This window comes from Corylus avellana, chromosome 1, assembly GCF_965113065.1.
Source record: "Corylus avellana chromosome 1, dhCorAvel1.hap1.2, whole genome shotgun sequence".
NCBI lineage: Eukaryota > Viridiplantae > Streptophyta > Magnoliopsida > Fagales > Betulaceae > Corylus > Corylus avellana.
Genome location: NC_142490.1, coordinates 2,092,413 through 2,112,261, shown reverse-complemented (window position 1 = coordinate 2,112,261; position 19,849 = coordinate 2,092,413). Strand labels below are relative to the sequence as shown.

General features: G+C 38.4%; 3 protein-coding genes across 3 annotated transcripts; 1 reads left to right on the top strand and 2 right to left on the bottom strand.

The window, feature by feature from the left end:
* Positions 1 to 417: 417 nt before the first annotated feature.
* LOC132168571 (U-box domain-containing protein kinase family protein) lies at positions 418 to 5,791 on the top strand. The gene is made up of 8 exons (XM_059579568.2): positions 418 to 949; positions 1,038 to 1,150; positions 1,249 to 1,376; positions 1,528 to 1,939; positions 2,412 to 2,552; positions 2,650 to 3,189; positions 4,491 to 5,195; positions 5,347 to 5,791. Exons 1-8 carry the CDS (start codon positions 787 to 789, stop codon positions 5,551 to 5,553), a joined length of 2,409 nt encoding a protein of 802 aa, XP_059435551.2. The 5' UTR covers positions 418 to 786; the 3' UTR covers positions 5,554 to 5,791.
* A 125-nt stretch (positions 5,792 to 5,916) lies between these two features.
* Positions 5,917 to 12,281, bottom strand: LOC132168572 (Xanthine/uracil permease family protein). Its single transcript, XM_059579570.2, has 10 exons — positions 11,303 to 12,281; positions 10,719 to 10,816; positions 10,461 to 10,631; positions 9,864 to 9,964; positions 9,221 to 9,356; positions 8,968 to 9,018; positions 7,670 to 7,957; positions 7,208 to 7,442; positions 6,592 to 6,872; positions 5,917 to 6,418 (listed from the first exon to the last, which is right to left on the bottom strand). The coding sequence occupies exons 1-10, from the start codon at positions 11,979 to 11,981 to the stop codon at positions 6,197 to 6,199; spliced, it is 2,262 nt and encodes a 753-aa protein (XP_059435553.2). The 5' UTR covers positions 11,982 to 12,281; the 3' UTR covers positions 5,917 to 6,196.
* Positions 12,282 to 16,972: 4,691 nt separating this feature from the next.
* On the bottom strand, positions 16,973 to 17,519 carry LOC132171762 (protein SKIP34). Its single transcript, XM_059583158.2, has one exon. It carries the CDS (start codon positions 17,376 to 17,378, stop codon positions 17,088 to 17,090), a length of 291 nt encoding a protein of 96 aa, XP_059439141.1. The 5' UTR covers positions 17,379 to 17,519; the 3' UTR covers positions 16,973 to 17,087.
* Positions 17,520 to 19,849: the final 2,330 nt, after the last annotated feature.

Genomic DNA, 19,849 nt, shown 5'->3' with positions numbered 1-19,849 from the left:
TTTATAAAGATATTAAATTGTATTAATCGGATCATTTTAAAAAATTTATATTAAATTGAAGGGTTTAATTCGTTTAATTAAATTAATCGAATTTGTACTGACTCATATAATCATGTACCTATGGCTCTACTGACACGACACAAACTTGAATTACTACTCATACATAACGTACATCACGTCAATTTATAATAAAAATTGTAGTAATCTAATAACCTTATAATCGGATACCATGCTCTTAATATTTGATTCCAATATTCTTGATGGATAGCAAGAAACTTTACCAATTAGATAAACCGACGTATTATTATATTGTTTGTTTCCTACGCAAATTCACAGCTTTTGTGTCATTCTATCAGTTAATTCGTAACCAATATCAAGGGGACAAACGAGGATTGAAGTACCAACAAGATTCAATTCAAAGCCCAGGATGGCAAATAGACATTTTCTAAGAAAGTGCGTTCCATGGAAGAGCAGAGAACACAACCTTGACATCGTCGCTAAGCCATACATTATAGTCCAAACGTGGCCGACTTAACCAAACTTCCCCTTTCTCTCTCTCTCTCTCTCTCTCCCTTTGAAAAGAGAATTCAATCCACCGCAACATTGTCCTGGCCTGGCCTTTTCCACGGAACTTTCACACGAAATCCCTCAAGCCGCTGTAGATTTGCTTACCTAACAACTTTCGTGTCCTTTTCCGGTGTTGGGTCTCGCCGGAATTTATGAAACTCGGGCTCTTTCTTGTTTCCATCGATCAAACGGGTCCGAGTAGCTTGTTGTAGCTAGGCAATGGATGCTGAAGCAGAGAAAGTCTATGTTGCTATTGGGAATGATTTACAAGATGGATTCAAGACCTTGGAGTGGGCGCTTAGGAAATGGAATTCTCTTCCGATCTCCATCGTCATTCTCCATATAACTTACAACATGTCCATGGATTTTGTTTACACCCCATGTAAGTAAACAGAGTTTGTTTTCAGTTTTCTTTGCGTTTCCGAATCGGATTGAAATGGGCTTTTATTAGTTTCATGTCTCTGTTTCAGTTGGGAAGCTGCCGGCAAGCGTTGTGAGTGAAGAGAAACTAGAAGTTCTTAGGAGGTTCGAGCAAGAAAAGATTGATAAGTTCCTTTCCAAGTACATAGCTTTCTGTGGCAAGGTTTGAGTGATTTGGTTCTCTGATTTCGTGCTGGGATTTTGGACCTATTGCTTTTGATTTACCTCTAATAATTTTCAAAATTTTTCTGTCGTTTATAGGTAAAGGCTGAGATATTGAAAGTCGAGAAATATGATGAACCTATTCAGAAGCTCATCCTAGATTTGATTTCTGGCCTCCAAATAACCAAACTAGTCATGGGGTTTACATTCATGAAGTCCTCATCGTGGTATGCATTTTTTGTTTCAGCTTCATAGTCTTATATATGTTTTTGAGATTCCTAGATGAATTTGTTTAATTTAGATGCCTTTATTGCTTTAATAAATCATCTGTCTTTGTATCTTACCTCTTTTTCCCTGTTTGGTTTTTTACCTCCATAGGAAATCAAAGAACACGATTAGTCGGTCATTTTACATTCATCAGCACAAGCCCGAATTTTGTGAATTTTACATAATTTGTGGAGGAAAGCAGGTGTTCCTCAGAGGACACAATGATGAAGGAACCATGGAAGATGATGAAGGAGTTATGGCTGCAAATATGAGAGAAAAGGCTTCTCTCAGAGGTTGGCTTGGAAGACTGTTTGCCGATACTCCAGATAGAAATTCTCGTAGCTCATCCACTTTGCAGTCACCCAATTCACAAAATGAGTGGGAAAGTCATGCCCAAGAAATTGAAAGCTATTTCCAGCAATTGTTGTCTTCAGATTTGGATGGAGATGATCCTGCCCTGGAGAATGACGGTTTCCAGATCAGCCCAGAGTCAGATATGTCGGAAAACACTTATGCCAACATGGTAACTAAAATATCATAGATATTTCTTCTGCAGTATGTGGTTACAATTACAATTGTTTCTGTTCCTGTTTGGATTTGGAGTAGTTGTGCAGAAAATGATGTTTTTGTTCAACAATTCCACTTCGCTTTCTAACTCGGATGAAATATTTTACATGCTTATCCTTCTTTTGACTCTAGCACCGTTATGATAGTGATGGCATATGGGGGTGTTTGGCTGCAAGTGTACCAAAGCCATTATCAACTGCCTTCCCTGTCCCAAAGTGGAGTGTCATATCATTTAATGATGTGGAAATATATTCACCACATATAAACATATGCATCATTAGCTTTGTTCCATTTCTCTCTCTCTTTCTTTCTTTCCTTTCTAATTTCGACATAATTTTGGAGAAGTATTGTTATGAGTTTCAATAGCATTTCACAATTATATATACTGATTTCCATTACATTTATATAATAAATTGGCACAATGTCAGAGTCCCAGAGAAAAAATCGAATCTCTAAGAAGTAAAATCAGTGAAGCCCAGCAGGAAATCCAGTTGAAGAGAAAAGAAGCCAAGGACAACATTGAAAAGCATGCAAAAGCTAAATGGGTCATTTCTTTAAGCATTCATCGGGTAATATATATATAGATATAAGCTCTTGGTTTTCAGTTTTTGCCTTTTTGGAGAAAGAAAAATGAAAAAAAAAAAAAAATCCTTCACTCTTATGCAGGCTGAAGAACTTGAAGCTGGGATAAAAGAGGAGGCTAAAAATCGATCAGAGTTGGAGAAAGAATTAGATGCTGAAAAAGAACAGATGAACGAAGTAATAAACGACATTGAAGAAAGCAAGAGCAGGCTAAGCTCACTTTTACAGCTCCAAACCGAGCTTTCTAGCAAGCTTCAGATGTCCACATTGGCAAAGACACACTCAGAGACCCAGCTGGAAAAGCAAGTGACGACAAGGGCGGAGATGGTTAGGGAGATCGAGGAGCTGCGGCGGCAGAGAGATGTGCTCAACCGGAGGATTGAGTTTTGCAGGGAAAAAGACGCCATTGGAATGGCTACAAAGCTTGATGAATTGAGATGTGGTTTTAGGGAGTACACGGCCGAGGAGATCAGATCAGCCACTGGGGATTTTTCAGAGAGTACGAGGTTGAAATCTGGAGGGGACTGGACCAATGTGTATCGAGGGCGCATGAAGCATGGCACAGTTGCAGTCAAAATGCTCACTTCAACCTCTGACATATCCCAAGAAGTTTTCCAAGCTAAGGTAACAGCCAAACGCTATAACTCCATTGTTTTTATTACTTTGATTGATCATTATCTCAAAAAATCACATCACAGAGGATCCGTAACCGTATACATGGTTGCACATTATTTAAAATTTTGAATGGCATACTGAAACGTGTTATAAATCCTCTCTCGGTTTCTCGGTTTTTCTTTTATCCTTTCAATTTTTAAAATCATTATTGGATTTTTGGGTCTCATGAGACTCGGGATCTATTTAGGTATGCGTTTGAGTGGCCTAAAAATACGTTTAACACTTAAAAGTCCGTTTGAAGAAAAGAGCAATTGTTTGGTAAAAAAATTAAAAGCGCTTTTAAGGGTTAAAAAGCAAAAAAAAAACAACAAAAAACAAAAATGCACTTTTGACAAGTTTAAAAATGAAGCTTTTGTCAAAAAACGCTTTTTGACTTAAAAGTGTTATTTCTTAAATGCAATCTCAAACAAGCTCTCAGATAGACTCACATATCCGACGATAATTTTAAAAATTAGGAGGATGAGAGAAGGACTGAAAGAGGAAAGAAATCATTTCTTTATATCATTACATTTGTAAAATCTAATTTAATCATTAAATTGATCATCTATAAAGGGACACCGTTGAACCTAATCATATAAAACTACATTAATAAATAATAACCTAATAGCATAATTCTATATATTCCATAAGTAATATCGAATTCTTTTTGTTTTCGTCTCTACTTTTTATATGCATCCTTCAAGCAATATAAAAATGGTTGCTCAAAGTATGATTAGGGCAAAAACACTTGATTGGAATTGATTGCTCAAATTGATTAAACTCTGAATATGTTTTACATATTATTTGCTATCTTTAAATATCGGTTTTCTAGTGGCCCTTCTCAAATTAATCATAAATAAATATACCCAAAGATTATTTGACCAAAATTTTCTAGTAGAACATTCGCCACAGAAAATTAGAAGTATATTCTTGGACTTTCCTGGTGAAAGGGGACCAAGAACCGGAGATGATTCCACTACTTATAACACGAGGGTAAAATGGTAATTTCTTTATTTCTTTATTTTTTATTTTTACTCTCATTTTATTAGGAACCGGTTCATCTCGGTTCTAGAGAGGATCCTAGTTCTGTGAGGAGGGGGGGTGTGGCCGTGTGGGTCCCAAGGTGCCATTTATTAAAAACAATAATTAGTATTCTAAGAATTCCATTTACAGAGTTAATCCAACCAAAATTAAAAGATCATGATAAAATAATTAGTATTATTTTATTTTATTTTATCCAAGTTTGACTAGAATTGACACTCTATATGTAGGTGGATCTACTTGGCAATATCCGACACCCGCATTTGGTTGCCATGATTGGCTTGTGTTCCGAGCTAAAATGCATTGTGTTTGAGTACATGCACAATGGTAGCTTACGAGACGTGTTATCTTCCTCCCACACCCGCAGAAGCTCTGGGCAAAGAAACCGGGCCCTCGGGTGGCAGGATCGGATCCGAATTGCCGCCCAGGTTTGCTTGGGCCTGAGCTACCTCCACTTGGTCCGGCCCAGGCCCATAGTTCACGGCAGCCTCACCTCCTCCAACATCCTCCTTGATCGCAATCGTGTGGCAAAGATCAGTGGTTATGGGCCCTCAGGGGCCCATGATGAATGCGACGTGGGAGTGGATGTTCGGGGTTTTGGGGGTGTAATGCTACATCTTCTAACGGGGAGAAACTGGGCCGGTTTGGCTGAGGAGGCAATGGCAATGGGCAGTGCAGGGCTGGCCCAGGTTCTGGATGAGGTGGCTGGAGATTGGCCGTTGGATCTGGCAGAGGAGTTTGCGGGGTTAGGACTGAGGTGTTTGTCCAATACAGGGTTGAGCATGACAAGGGTAATGGAAGAGCTGAACAAGATGAAGAACAAGAGTGATGAGGTAATGGGAAGAGGCGGAGGAGGAGGAGGAGGATCTGGGCCTGTCATCAATGGAGGTGACTCATATGATATACCCAGAGCTTTCCTCTGCCCCATTTTTCAGGTTTGGGCCTTAAACCATTTTCTATACCATTTCCAACACATTCAATGGGATATGTTTGTTTATCTACTATTCTACTCTGTGAGACTGTGACACAGTGACTATGGATAAGGGTAGGTTTGATGAAATTTGATATGGATAATGTTGGGTGCAGGATATAATGAAGAACCCGCACGTGGCAGCGGATGGATTTTCATATGAGCAAGAAGCAATAATGGAATGGCTAGAAAGGGGGCGTCATACGTCACCCATGACAAACTTACGTCTCAACCACACACAGCTCTCCCCCAACCACGCCCTTCGTTCCCTCATTGAGGATTGGCAAAATAACATTTTCACTACTGCCTCCCTACAACTCTAAACCCTTTTTTTTTTGGGTCCCTGCAATGTTGTTGAAGAGAGAAGAAAAAGCACACGGACCACCTCTTCATAGTGACTACGAGAGCACCATAAATAAATAAGATTTTACTTTAGATTGGTTAAATGAGATGCAAAAACTTTGTTATGTATGACTACCTTACGCTCTATCGCATTGCATGGTGACATTGCTATGTCAGCCTAAAAACAAATTTGTCCAAATGAATTCCTCTTTGTTGTTATTAAGAAGTGGCCACATAGTCACCCCTAATTACTCCTTTCGGAATAAGGGTCGAGGGTAGTGCCAAACAAAAGAAGATTTGTACAAATTTTGTTGGCCAAAGTAAATCTAAAAGATAGATCTATAGGCTCTTTGAAAGAATGTTTTGAAGATTGATATGATTTGGAATCAACCCTGTTTATGTCAACTACAACCGACAATTTCACTAATTTGGTAACATGAGAAATTACAGTTTTCGTGTACAGAGTTATTGATATATGTATGTTGAACTATCCTATTTCTTGGTTTCAGCTATACTATCTCCAATCTCCACTGCTTCCCTACCCCAAAGAAAATTCCAGGAAGTGGTCTTGAAGCAGAGGGATTTCCTAATATTTGACTGCTAATGCTATTGTGTTCTAATCAATCACACCCCCAAACATTTTGCCCAACAAAAACACTTGGCAACTTTTCTTGGAAGGGCATAGTCTGAGAGGAAAGATGGGTCAGTTGCAACCTCTTCAGCACGTGACCATATATATACCCCTCTTTCTTGCCGGCTGCCTGGGACAGTGTTGTCTAGTACAAATGCCACCAAAAGCGTCACCACCATGTTCAAAGACATAAGTGCATTTATCGCAAAATCAAGCTGAAACATATATCCCATGAAGAAAATGACATATTAGCTCTTCTTTATCATAAGGAAAGAGGGAAACAAGAAATGACATTGCAAAATCAAATAAATGAAATACTTAACAAAAAAGAGTCTCCTTTTTCTCTTTCTCTCTTACTTCCTTTTTATCCCAGGGAAGAGTGACTTACTTGTGTACTGCCGGTGCGGACTGGTCCATTCGACGCTGCCGCATAAGGAACAAAGTAACTTGGCAGTATCAAGCTGGATTCAGATTGATACTGTTGGAAATAGGCAGGAACAGATAACCCAAGAAACAATGAAACACCAACTATTGTGATGTTTCTAAAACTTGCTGTTTGACTGTACTGCAAAGTTGATAGACCCAATGCCACAATAAGGGCCCACATGAAGCACAGTAAGGAAGCAGCCAATGCCTGCGGTATAGAGGCAAGAATTGCACCAACTTTTCCTACAAAATACAAGCGAAAAAAATCAAGGAACCAATCCAAATTAAAACTAAAAAAGAAATATACCACTGATGGGTGATGATATGTAAGCTACATTATCAACAGAGGGGATTCAAATGTTGAATCCAATCTGCATATGAGAAACTCCTATAATTCATCTCAGGCATCAAACCTGACAGATTGGCTAGGATGTATTCTGGTATCTTCTGATTAGTGTCTAAACCACATATCCATATGCATATCATGCCAATCTGTAGGCCTCATGAATATTCAACTGTAGAAGGATTTCAGTCTCAATGTCGGTTTGTTTTTTTTAAGGTATGTCTATGATGCTTACCTAAAAAGGAAAAGAAGATCAAGAAAAGTGCTCCAACTTCTACTGCCCTTCGACTTGCCACCTTTGTTATGTCAATGGTATGCACATTTTCTGTCAAGGTGGTTGACCCAGTTCCTGAACCCCAAACTCCAGCCAATATACTGCAGAAGCCCTCCAATGCAATTCCTCGGCTGACAATCCCTGGAGTTGGAGGCTTTGAATTAACCCGCAAAGATGTAGAATGATATGTTCCAACCTGGTTTGGTGCAGCAACTTGCATGTGTCAAAATAATAATTCCATCTCTATGTTTAGTTAGTGCTCTTATATAAAGAAATCAAAATTATTTAAACATAAAAACAGGGATTTTGCATTCTCAATTATTCTACTTTCTTCAAAAAAAAAAAAAAAAACACGTCACAAGAGTTTCTTCTTAACTGCAGGAAATCATGCCACATAGGCATGTTAACTATTGGGATACTAACCGAATCCACAGATGCAACCAGTGAAACTACGATCATGATCATGGAAGTCCTTAAATGGAAGATGGGGATACCCCACTGGAAAGGGTAGGGAATTCTGACCCATGCAGCAGTTTTCAATGCATTTGAAACATCCGTTCTGCAATGCTTCATCGTGTATGCATGCTTTCTACATGCATCGATTAACATGTTCGAACTAGGTATGTCAGGGCTGCAGCCTTTATAATTGTAAGCTCCCCCAGCTGTCAAAAAGAATGCATATGTCCATATAATCATGATGCTCAGTGGAACCTGCATGATTGAAATATTTCTGTAAGACCAAGTGCTATCCATATTCACCGAACACAAACATTTAAAGTTCCTCATCAATTAAACGCAACAACAAAAAGGAAATGTATAAGGTTTACAGGAAAGCTTATCTTGGAAGGATGGATTGGTTAGGTTTTTAGTACTGTACTTAAATTTGTCACCATGATGTGGACCAACTAATTTTGAATAAGGCAGAATGCATGAAAGAAAAGACCATTTTCATGGTAATTTAAAACTGGTTTCCTTGGATGAGGAAAAAGATAAGAGATGTTCTTAATAGGAAAAAGATAAGATAAGAGATGTTCTTATCAAAAAAAATGTTCTTAATAGGATTACCCCAATCTGATTGGGTTGTACCTCCCAATGTTTAATCTCCCCACCCCACCACAAATCCCCTTTTCTTCTTTGTTTCACTATTACATTACCCCTTATTTTACGGATCCCTATGTCAGATTGAGAAATGCTTGCTGTCATGCTTGATATGCTTGGACTTAATATTTGGCACCTTCAACCGAACACACAGCAAGTGTGCTAACAAGCCTATAAGAGGTGATTTTAAGATACAAGATGATTATAAGAATGCATCAGGGATCATATCAGTTGGATAGAAGCATCAAGCTGAATGCCCATAAAGGAGGACGTAAAGGCTGATGATGAGAAAGAAAATATTTTTTTATAAAATTATAATTGATGGATTAGGTTTTGAGGCTATGCCCAAAGTAAGAACCTTAGTTCAGTGCAACATGGAGTTTTGATATGCTGACCAGGGTTGGAACAAGTATCATTGCTAACATACGCAAATAATCAAGTTACAAAATTAAAACTGGTGAAAATGAGGATTAGATTATGATCGAGCCAGAAACCAAGAGTATGCACAACACTTTGCTTATTGATATCATCCCCAAACGCACATACAAACTCGATATATGATGTAACAACCACTAACATATTCTCCCAACATGTCATGGAATAATGAAAGGTAAGAAATATACCGCATATATTCGAAATACACGATGCCCAAAGATGGATACTCCACGAAGGTACTAAAAATACAACAAAAGTACAACAGTAAGTGGTTTGAACACTTTGCAAAAGCATTTAAATGAATTAAGAAGAAAAAAATTCAACTAATTTCTTTATATTCAATATCTAGAACAAATTCAACTAGCTCTACAAAATATAGAGGCCAACTAAGGACTGGACAATCTAAATCCAGAAAAATTAATCTGCTCAAAAACCACTTACCAGGGCAAATACAAGAAGCAAGAATATCTGTGGAATGCTGATTTCCACACAACTACCAGCTTGTGGAAATCCATAGCTAAAAAATGCTAAACCTACTGCCGCAACAGTTGGAGCAACCACAACAGGGTTAATCAACCTGCAATGTATTCTTGCTTATATGAGTACACCTGACAAAGTCCAATATGCAGGGCTACTTGATCTGGTAGCCCTTGAGAATAAATTTTTTATTCTCAAATAAACATTTGGAAAATTACCAATCTGATCAACAAAGATAATATAGTAGAAAGTTAATAATGAACAGCTTGGTACTTTTCCTCATCAAATTTACTATTTATTACAACCACATGGCATCATATGAACTACCAAAATGCTAAGATATCTGTGCATGTGAAAACGAAGCTAACTGTGAAAGAAACTATATCCTAACAAGTGCTCTACTACATTGTCATACTTGGAGTAAAAGAAAAGAAACTTTAAATAAATAGCATCAAGACAGAACTTAGGAGCAGCAAACCTAATGCATCTAAGAAAGTCAATTAATTTTTGCACAAGAAATATATATATATTTTTTACTTCTTCCCAGAAAAGCATTAAAGATCTGGAGAAGCACAAGGAAGATATTACAATCAGCCTTTTGATTTACCTTAAAAAAACTGACATCAAACCACTGAATCCCAAAAAGCTCTGAAATATTGAACCAACAATTATTGCCCCTTGCAGTTCTCTCATTATGTGTCTGAATTTCTGCAGTTAGAAAATATATTAAAACTAAAGGAGGAGTTCAGATCAAAACATAAAACAGAGGGGTAACCATTCAAGGACTTCACGTATCTCAAATTCTTTTGACATGCAAAAGAAGGAGCTCACTGCCACACACACATGTATATGTCCACCAATGATATACAAAAATGATTCGACAGAAAAATCATCACACTGATGCTAGTCATTCTCATCCAACCAGAAAACTTATCATCTAAAATTTGTGGCATTAAATCACCACTTATCACAAAAGCTTAAGGAACTCAGGACTTTTGGCTCTGATATCATGCTCAATTACCACTTATCCCAAACACTTAAGCTGATACGAAATGGTTAATTTAATCATTAAATTTATATTTTAACAATAAATGTCTTATAACTGCAGAAATTTTACCTCGTTAGAACGTTGAAGTTAGTCTGGCAAAGCAATAAAAGCTTACAACTGATAGAAGGAAACATTTATTCGTTTTCATGTACTTACATGCTCTGTAAGATTTCGATACTCGCGGGCATTCATGATTACCAATGCTGGTGCCAGATATACAAATGAGCTCCCTTGAACTAAAGGAAGTCGCGTGCCAAAGTGGGAGTGCAAGATTGTCGTAATACCAGAAACCAGCAGCATTGTTGAAATTACAGTAGCAGTATCTTTCTGTCATAGTTTATGTAGAAAATAATAAGTACCTTCAACTTATTGAATTGCACGAGATATTAATGGGACTGTAAGAGAGCTGCTTACATCTGTTCCCCCCATGGCTGGTACAATAATCAAGGGGATGAATACTAGTGAACCAGCCAAAGATAGGTAGTGCTGCAGGCCATAATATATTAACGGTACTGCAGTTAAACAACCAGATAAGAGTCAGGAAATAATACTCAATCCTAGCAGTCACTCCAACACGATTTCAAGAACCCCAATTCAAGTCTTCCTACGATGTGAATGGAAAATAACAGTTTTTTCTCGCTACATAAAAAAGGAAAAAATAAATAAAGAGGGTCTATTAATCATTCTAAAAGAATACCGTATATATACATATTTTAACCTTTAAATCAGGGTCTTCTCTAAAATCTATGATAAGAGCTTCATCCACAATTCTCAAACAATTGCAGACCTGGCTTGTTCTAACACATTCAGGCCTGGCTCTAACAAGTAAAATATCAGGATTCATATCCAAACCTCGTTGCTTTACTTGATCATTATCAAATGTATGTCTTACTCCAAAGACTTCATTATAATTTATCTAATATAACCATTTCAAGCAAAATAGTAACTGCAGCTCCATACACCAAAACATATAAACAAAATAGTGAAAAAGCACTAACCAAAACCAGGATTGTCTCTGAGCCCACATTTCATTCCAGAAGGCCTGCTCCACCCTCCATGAGCAGGCTCTTCTTCATTAGGATACACATCGATTTTCGCATCTCTTTCAGCAACACCACCGTCCTCTTTCTTTGGCTCAGCCGCTGGGGCTACTGCTGGGACTTCATTTCCATTCGCATTCCTATTCACAATTCCATTCACATTCACATTCAAATTCCCATTCCCATTCCCACTCCCATTTCCATTCAAACGAACTCTGCGCTCATCGTCGTTAGGCTCATCCCGAGTCCTCCTCCTCTGGTTCTCACCCCTCACCGTCCCATCCCTCTCATGCCTCACCACCGGTTCGATTTCAATCCCACGGTTTGGCTTGGTCCGGCCCAGAACTGGGTCAATCTCGATTTTCGGCGACGACCCGCCGTTTCTCAGATCATTACCCTTCTCCAAATCGAACCCAGAGCTGTCGTTCTTCTCGCTGGCACTAGTCTCAGTCCCCCAAGAGTAATCAGACACAAACCCGGTCTTCTTGGCCCAGGATTTTAGCTCTCTCGGGTTGTGGTCGAATCTCGGCACGAACGGCTCGATCTTCGGAGGCACAGATCCATGTCTCGTGGCGTCTCCACCACCCTTCACTCTCTCGGCCTTGCCTAGAGGTTTTGAGCTCGACCCAGTTTCCATTGGAGCTTTTGCTCAAACGGGTACCAGCTTTCCAGGAAAACTAACAACAAAGAATTAAAGCCCAATTCTTTCTTTACAGTAGAACAAAGCTAAAACATAAAAGGAAACTTTACTACAAAAAATGGTGTGAGAGATGAGAGAGTGAGTAGAAGCAAAGCAAAGAGGTGGGGAGTAGATGGGAAAGGTGTCAGTTAGAGAGGACAATCATTCAATTGATTTGGCAAAAGCTTAATGGGAACTGCTGTAAAATGAATGTGTGCGCGCGAGTGAGTGACTGAGAATGCATCTTTCTTCATTTTTTTTTCATCTTTTTCCTGCTAGCTAGTTGCTATCAGTTGAAGCTTTCATCAGGTACTACCGAATTACTGTAATGCCCCTGTTCTTGCCCGTTGGCCGTTGAGATTAAAAAAAATAAATAATAATAATAATAATAATAATAATAATAATTGAAGCTTGTTTTGATACTAGAAAGGGCTAGTTTTGTTGCCAGCATGGCAGCATATGCCGGAATTTATTACTCTTTTTTTTTAAAAAAATAAAATAAAATAAGACTTGGGTAATACTACAATCACTCTTATTTTACTTCTTTTCCTTTACTCTCTTAATATGTAAATAAAAAAATTTGCCCCCGTTTTTCGGTCAGTGCCACCCAAGTCTCCGACCACCATGCAGGGTAGTCAAAATCATCATTTCTGATAGTTGTAGCCATCGGATCACACGTCGGGAGTGATTGCAATCACCACAATAACTATAAACGTGGTGCAACCATGAGAGATTGTTGGCCACTCCGAAGGAAAATGTTAGACAAATTTTTTTTATTTATCTTTTTGGGTTAACTTGACAATGTTAGGTTAGTAATTTTTTTAAGATATGACTTGACAGTAGTGCTACCACATCATAAAGAACAAGAGATGAGAAATAAAATTGGAGTGTCTATAATAAATATATAATATTTTATTTTAGAAAATAGAAAGGGTTTCTTAGATTGTAAGTTTCTTCTCGTCTTAGATAAATGAGTATATGAGCATGAAAAGTCCAACTCAAGGCCGATGCACATCATTAGCACATGTTATCATAATAATGATGTGGAAAAACACAATTAATGGGTCCCAAGAGAATTGATTAGGAAAAAAAAGAAAGAAATCTCAAAGGAGTCATATTCATTTTGGACTGTTTAGCTTAAACTACGTTGAGATATTTTCATGCAAATCATTAATTAGCTGTGGACTAATAAGAAAGAGATAAGATTGTCGGTTGGTTTGGTTTGGGGTGGACAAAAATCTGCCCACCCGACTTCTGACCCAACTATGACATGGTTTTGATTTGAGTAGGTCGAATTATGACAGAGGGCGAGTTGGATGTCAAAAGCCATTTTTAAGAAATTCTTTAAAACTCCGTTCTTAAAAAAATAAAGATAAATGCAAAATCAATTCTTGTAGTTGAACCGATTCATAATTAGCTTTCTGTCGTATAAGAATTGGCTAAGAACTTTATATGGCAGGCCCAAAAAAGTAAATAGGTCCCTACTTTCAACTGTAGTCAAAAATCTTGACGGAACTTATTAATGTGTCATGTCACATCTAATCATATTATGACATGTGTCATCCATAATAAAAAATTATAAAATATAAATATTAAAAAAATATATCAGAGTTGGTCGAGCCATCCCTTTGGCCAGAATTTGAGAGTGATTCGTTATGTGAATAGCTGATTACTCCTAGGTATGCTAAGAGGCTATGGGTATATTTTTAAATTCATGAAGTACATTCTTTTGTATATTTTAAATCAAAATAGGTTTTAAAATTAGCAAGAAGGTGCCTCTTATTTATTTATTTATTTTATTCTATTAGTAAATAAAATAACAATACTGCATGTTCAAAATTCAGTTACCGAGTTACCAAATAGTAGTTAATGAGACAGTTGAGTTGATGTCGATCTTATTATTAAAAATCGTTTTTAGTTTTCATATCTATGTCTTTGACCTTGGCTCAATCTTTTTCCTAATAAGCAAATATTTTACCAATTACCAATGTATATGAATATTTCTTTGAAAAATTTGGCTCTTAATCATTACTCCACTCTATTCTATTGACGTAAATATGAAGCATGATCAAAGTAATCTTACTTATTAAGAATATGGGAAATTATCTTTTCTTCCACCTTTTCGTTTTTGTTATTTTTTTCCCCTTTAAAAGGATAAGCCAATGAAAATGCTTAATTTTGTTGTCAATATTTTTTTTTTTATATATATTTTTTATTGTATTTAATAGCGATAATAATGCCACATGGGTCAGCCTCAATAGAGTATAGGTTAGGTGCACCTTCTATTGTGAATAGTCCTCTTGACCTCTCCTATTTTCAATCAAGTTCAAATGAATTGACAAGTTTTCTTAATTAAAACGAACGTTTTCTTTCCTTTTTTTTTTTTTTTTTTTTTTTTTTTAGAAAAATACATTTTACTTTCATGAAATATTCACTTATTTGCACTTTGACCTCCGATTTTTAAAAAGTGACACTTAACTCCCCCAAACTTTCAAATCGTTGCAATTCAACTATTCTAACTTTTTTTTTTTTTCCAAAATAATCCCATCTCAAGTTAAAAAATAAAAAATAAAAAATTAAGAAGTGTCCGGTCTGGGGTGGCCGAAGCCACCCTAGGCCCAATTGGGATGACCGGCCACCTTTTAATTTTTAATTTTTAATTTTTTTTTAAGCTTGGAATTGGGGCATCTTGAGAAGGAAAAAAAAAAAAAAAAAAAAAGTAAAGTCAGAAAGGTCGAATTGCAACAATTTAAAAATTTGGAGGGTCAAATGTCACTTTTTAAATATTGAAGATCAAAGTGTAAATAGGTAGATAGTTCACAAAGGTAAAATGTATTTTTCCTTTTTTTTTTTGTTTTTTTGTTTTTTTTGTTTTTGTTTTTGATGAGCAAAAACGACAGGTTTAAACGATCTGGTTTGAGCCCAAATTGAATTTGAGTTTAACAAACCCCAGACCCATACCCAAACCCATTTAATGCTGGGTCCTAGCTAATAATTGTAATAATTAAAAAATAATTTTTTAACATGCTGAGGCACTACCATCCAAACCGACAGCTAGGGTAATGGGATTACAGGTTTCGTCATAGTTGCATTGCATTCCAGAGTTTATTTATTTATTTATTTTTTCAAACATAAAAAACGCATTTTTTATAAAAAAAAAATTACCAAACAAAAATCTTTTCAGAACACAAAACACAACACATTTCTTAAATAACTTATTACACCATAGAACTTCTCACCATCCACCAAAATTAAGACATACAAGAAACTTCTAATGGAAATAATTAACTCCATTTGTACATGAAAATCAAGCAGCAAGCATTTGTAGTAAACGAAATATCCAACTTTCTATAAGACAAAATCCCAAGTCTCTTAAAGTCATTTCAGCTATAATTCATCTGTAATACTCTAGTTTAAGGTTAAGCAAACTGTACTCGAGTCCATATAGATTAAATCATCAGTAGTTAGTAGATACTAGATGCTATGGGCCTCTTTCTCTATATATCCTGCCAATTTATCCATCACATGACAAGATGTACAGAGCCTAGAATCCAATCCTTGATTATGCTTACCCCATGTCTATTTTTTTTCAGTTTATGAAAATCACGGCTTTGAGACCAAGTATAGAACCAGTAAATCTTCAATAAGTTGGAGAATTCTAATTGCAGCAGCATCATGGATCACCTATTCTTTCAAGAGTGTCTTGTTTGGAGACCCTGAGTTCTACTACCAAACGTGTGGGAAGATTGACATGGTAAAACATGATGGGAGCTTAAAATTCCATATATCATTACTTCAAATGAGTCCAAGGATTAAATATAATCTGATCATTCACTCAATCTCCTCCGATCTTCTTCAATAATAGGTTGACAAACGTTAAGATAAACATAAAATATCATAATATATCTCTCAAGATGAGTGCAAATAACATATTTCCAAAAAAACTCACAACTCAGTGTGTCTGTTATATTCTTGGATGATGGTCAGATTCCGCTAATATCAAATCAAGCCAGAGGCTGCCAACAGAATTCTTAATCAATTGGAAAATTCCTACCATGCCAGCATCATTGACCATCTATTCTTTTAGAGTCATTACTGAAACACAGGTTTGAGTGGCACAACCCAAAAAACCCTTGTTGCCTTGAGCTAGACTAAAAGTTTTTACTGAAACACAGCTTTGAGTGGCACAACCCAAAATTTCTTTCCATATCATAATACGGAAAAGGATTTCCAACATCATTTATCTACAGCCAATTCCTACATTACACGAGACCTAACAAGCAAGTACCTCACAACTTCAAGAAATTTGAAGTATCTGCAAATCAAGTCCAGACATTTATATTGGCACAATTCCCTTCTACTGGTGCCAGTCATGATCCACAAAGACACGCTCTGTTGTAACTTGGGAATCAGCTCCAAACTTTATTATCCCAATCAGGGAAGATTTCCAACATAAATCATAGAGAAACCAGTGCAGAAGTTTGCATTTCTCCACTACAAGAAACCCCCTCTAGATGAAATGGATGCATTTTCATACACTTCGACACTTTCCTAAAACCCAATTTTCACAGCTAATCTTCTCTTCAACCAACAAAATTGTATGGTGGCTATCAACAACTACGACCCCATTCTCCAATTGTTCTTGTTTCTCTCAACTTACTGTTACTAACACAACCATAACTCCTTTACACCATGGTTGATCAAATATCAAGACCCAAATTAACAGTAAACTCAAATCCTTATAACCCAAATACGCAACATGATTAATACCCAATTCTTAAGCAGAGGCAGAGCATATCTGGTTGATCAAGCATTCAAGCCCCACCAAGAATTAACATTAAAGAACATCAAATTTGCTAACTTTCCAAGAACCCCAAGCTTAATTCAGCTACTAGCTTAACCAGAACAACCAATCCAATAGAGAAACTAAAAATTTCTAAATCAAAGCATGTCATTAAGTGTAAATTTATATAACTATGAAACATAAACAACCACCAAAAAAATTCCAAATTCAAAAAAGGAAAAATAAAAAGAAAAAGTGAATCTGCACCGAGAGTGTGGTTTCTATTTACGGGGCAGAGGGGTGAAGAGGCGGACCACGAGCTGTTGCTGCTCGAGGAAGCGTCGTTTGAGGTAGTTCTCGAGGATCTCCATGACGGAGACGAAGCGCTTCATTTCCTCGAGCCGACGGCTCAGCTCGGCTTCCCGGGCCCTGGCGCGCGCCAGCAGGGCCTCGGTCTCGGCTAGCCGGCCCCGCAGGCTCTCCACCACCGCCACGTTATCAGTCGCCTGCGAGGCGGCTCGCGGCGGAACTGGGCTGTTCCTCGAGAAGGGTGGTTGCTGACCGTAACACATCGTGAAACGACACCGTCGCGACGATGATGATCAAAGAATGAATGTGTTTTGGAAAGAGAAGGTTGGAAAGAGAAGGGAGTTGTTGGATTGACAAGGATTATTGGCTGACAGGAATAATGGGCGCTGATGATTAATCTGGACAGTTCAGAGATGGGAGCTTTATTCTGCTACAACCAGTTATTTTCTGGATCACTAGCTTTCTTTGGTGACAAAACGACAACAATTTATGACTCTCTAAAAGTCTAAACGACACCGCGAAACCCCACACCCTTTTTTTTTTCTCCTAGTAATAGGAGAAAGGGAAAGGGGGATTAAGGAAAATTTTTCTTGCTCTTAATTCTGAAAGAGGAAATAAAAGGGTGGAAATCCTTGCATAATAATTATGGGCAACAAAATTGAATAGAGATTTTCGGCTGCTTCGAGCGTCAATAATTTACCTATTTTTTTAAAATTAAATAAAAGAGATATTAAATGAGAATTTAAATTTAAAATATTAGCACCAAATTTAAGGTATTAGCACCAAATTTGAGGCATTAACACTAAATTTAGGATGATCAAATTCCTTTTGGGTGATACTATCCTTAAAGAGTTAACCTTCCACCCTTAAATTTTAGTTTTGAATCCAAAAACACTAAATATTAACTCATAAAAATTTAACTAACAACAAAAAATAACAATTTTATTTTTTTAAAAAAAATATATGTCTGACGTGCGGCTGCCAAAGCAGGACTCAACAAAACATGATCGAAGTCAGAATATTAGCTCTCCTAAGAAACAAATGAAACTAAGGATTCGTTTGTTTCGTCGTAAAATGATTTACGGAAAATGTTTTATGTATTTTTGGGTGTTTGGCGCAACGTAAAATAATAGTCAACGAAAAATATTTTCATTTTAACTGAAAATTCTTCAAAACCGTAAACCATTTTCCGACTTTGAGCATCTTATTGTGGAATCGACAGACCATGCCAAGACCCACCTAGGACCCCATAGGGACTTGACCGAAACCCGCTCGGGTCATGACAGGAACCCTCCCGGGACCTTCCTGAAACTTCATCGGGACTCGTCCAGGACCTGCTTGAGACCCCGCATGGACCTGCCCGGGACCTGGCCGGATGTGCCCAAAAACCCGTCGGAACCCAACTGGACCTGCCAGGGACCCGCCTGGGACCCGACCGAACTTGCCCAGGACCCCGCCGAGACTTGACCGAGACCCACTCGGGACATGTTTGGGACTTGACTGGGACCTGCCAAGACTCACCCGGGACCTCGCCGGGACCTGATCCTGACCCGCCCCAGACCCCACCAAGACCTAACCAGGACCCGCTCGGGACATGCCTGGGACCCGCCCGAGACTTGACTGGGACTCACCCGAGACTTGACTGGGACTAGCTCGAGACCTGATCGGTTCCTGCCAGGAACCCGACCGGACCTGCCTAAGACCCCTCCGAGACCTGACCGGGACCCGACAGGGACTCGCCCGGGACTTGATCGGGACCCGCCCGGGATTTGACCGGGACCTTCCCGGGACTTGATTGAGACCTGACCGAACCTGCCTGGGACCCCGTCGGAACCTGCCCGGGACTCACTCGGGACTTGCTCAGGACTAGCCAGGGACTTGACCTGGACCTATTCGGGACCCCGCAGGGACCTATTCGGGACACTGCAGGGACCTGACCAATACCCGCCCACGACCTGACCGGGACTTGCCAGGGACTTAACCGAGACCCGACTGGACCCGCCCCCTATCAAGTCCTGGGTGAGTTCTGGTCAAGTCCTGTGCGGGTCCGGGAGCGTCCCGAGTGAGTCCCAGTCAGGTCCTAGTGGGGTCCCAGGTAAGTCTAGGTTAAGTCTTAAGCGGGTCTCGAGTAGATCTAGGGCAAGTCCCGAGCAAATGCCGGGGGGGGGGGGGGGGTTCACGGGCAAGTCCCCGTCAAGTCTAGGGCTAGTCCGGTTAGGCCCTGGTCAAGTCTCGGCATGGTCTCGGGCGAGTTCCGGTCTGGTCTTGGCGTGGTCCCGGAAGAGTCCTGGTCAAGTTCTGTCTAGGTATTTTTATATTTTATTTTTAAAATTATTGTATATTAGTATTTTTAAATTGTGAATAAAAATTACGTTTAAAATATTTGTGATTTTCCATATGCATGCCAAACGCCGGAAAATGTTTTCATCATAAAATATTTTCCTGTAAAATGACTTCCCTAACAATATTTTACGATGAAAAATATTTTAGGGAGCCTAACCTAAAAGCTAATATCTTCCATAATGGGAGCAAAGGACCGATCAATACAAAGAGAAGGGCTGTTAATGGCGCCTGTAATGACAGCAAGGGAGTCCCCTTCCAGTAAGATGTGCAAAGAAGCGAAGGAAGATGCTACATCCATAGCAAGTAAAACAGCTTGAGCTTCACGGGCATTGATGTCCAAAACAGGAAGCTTCTTAGCAAAGGCAAAGATGATGCTTCCTTCATGATCAGA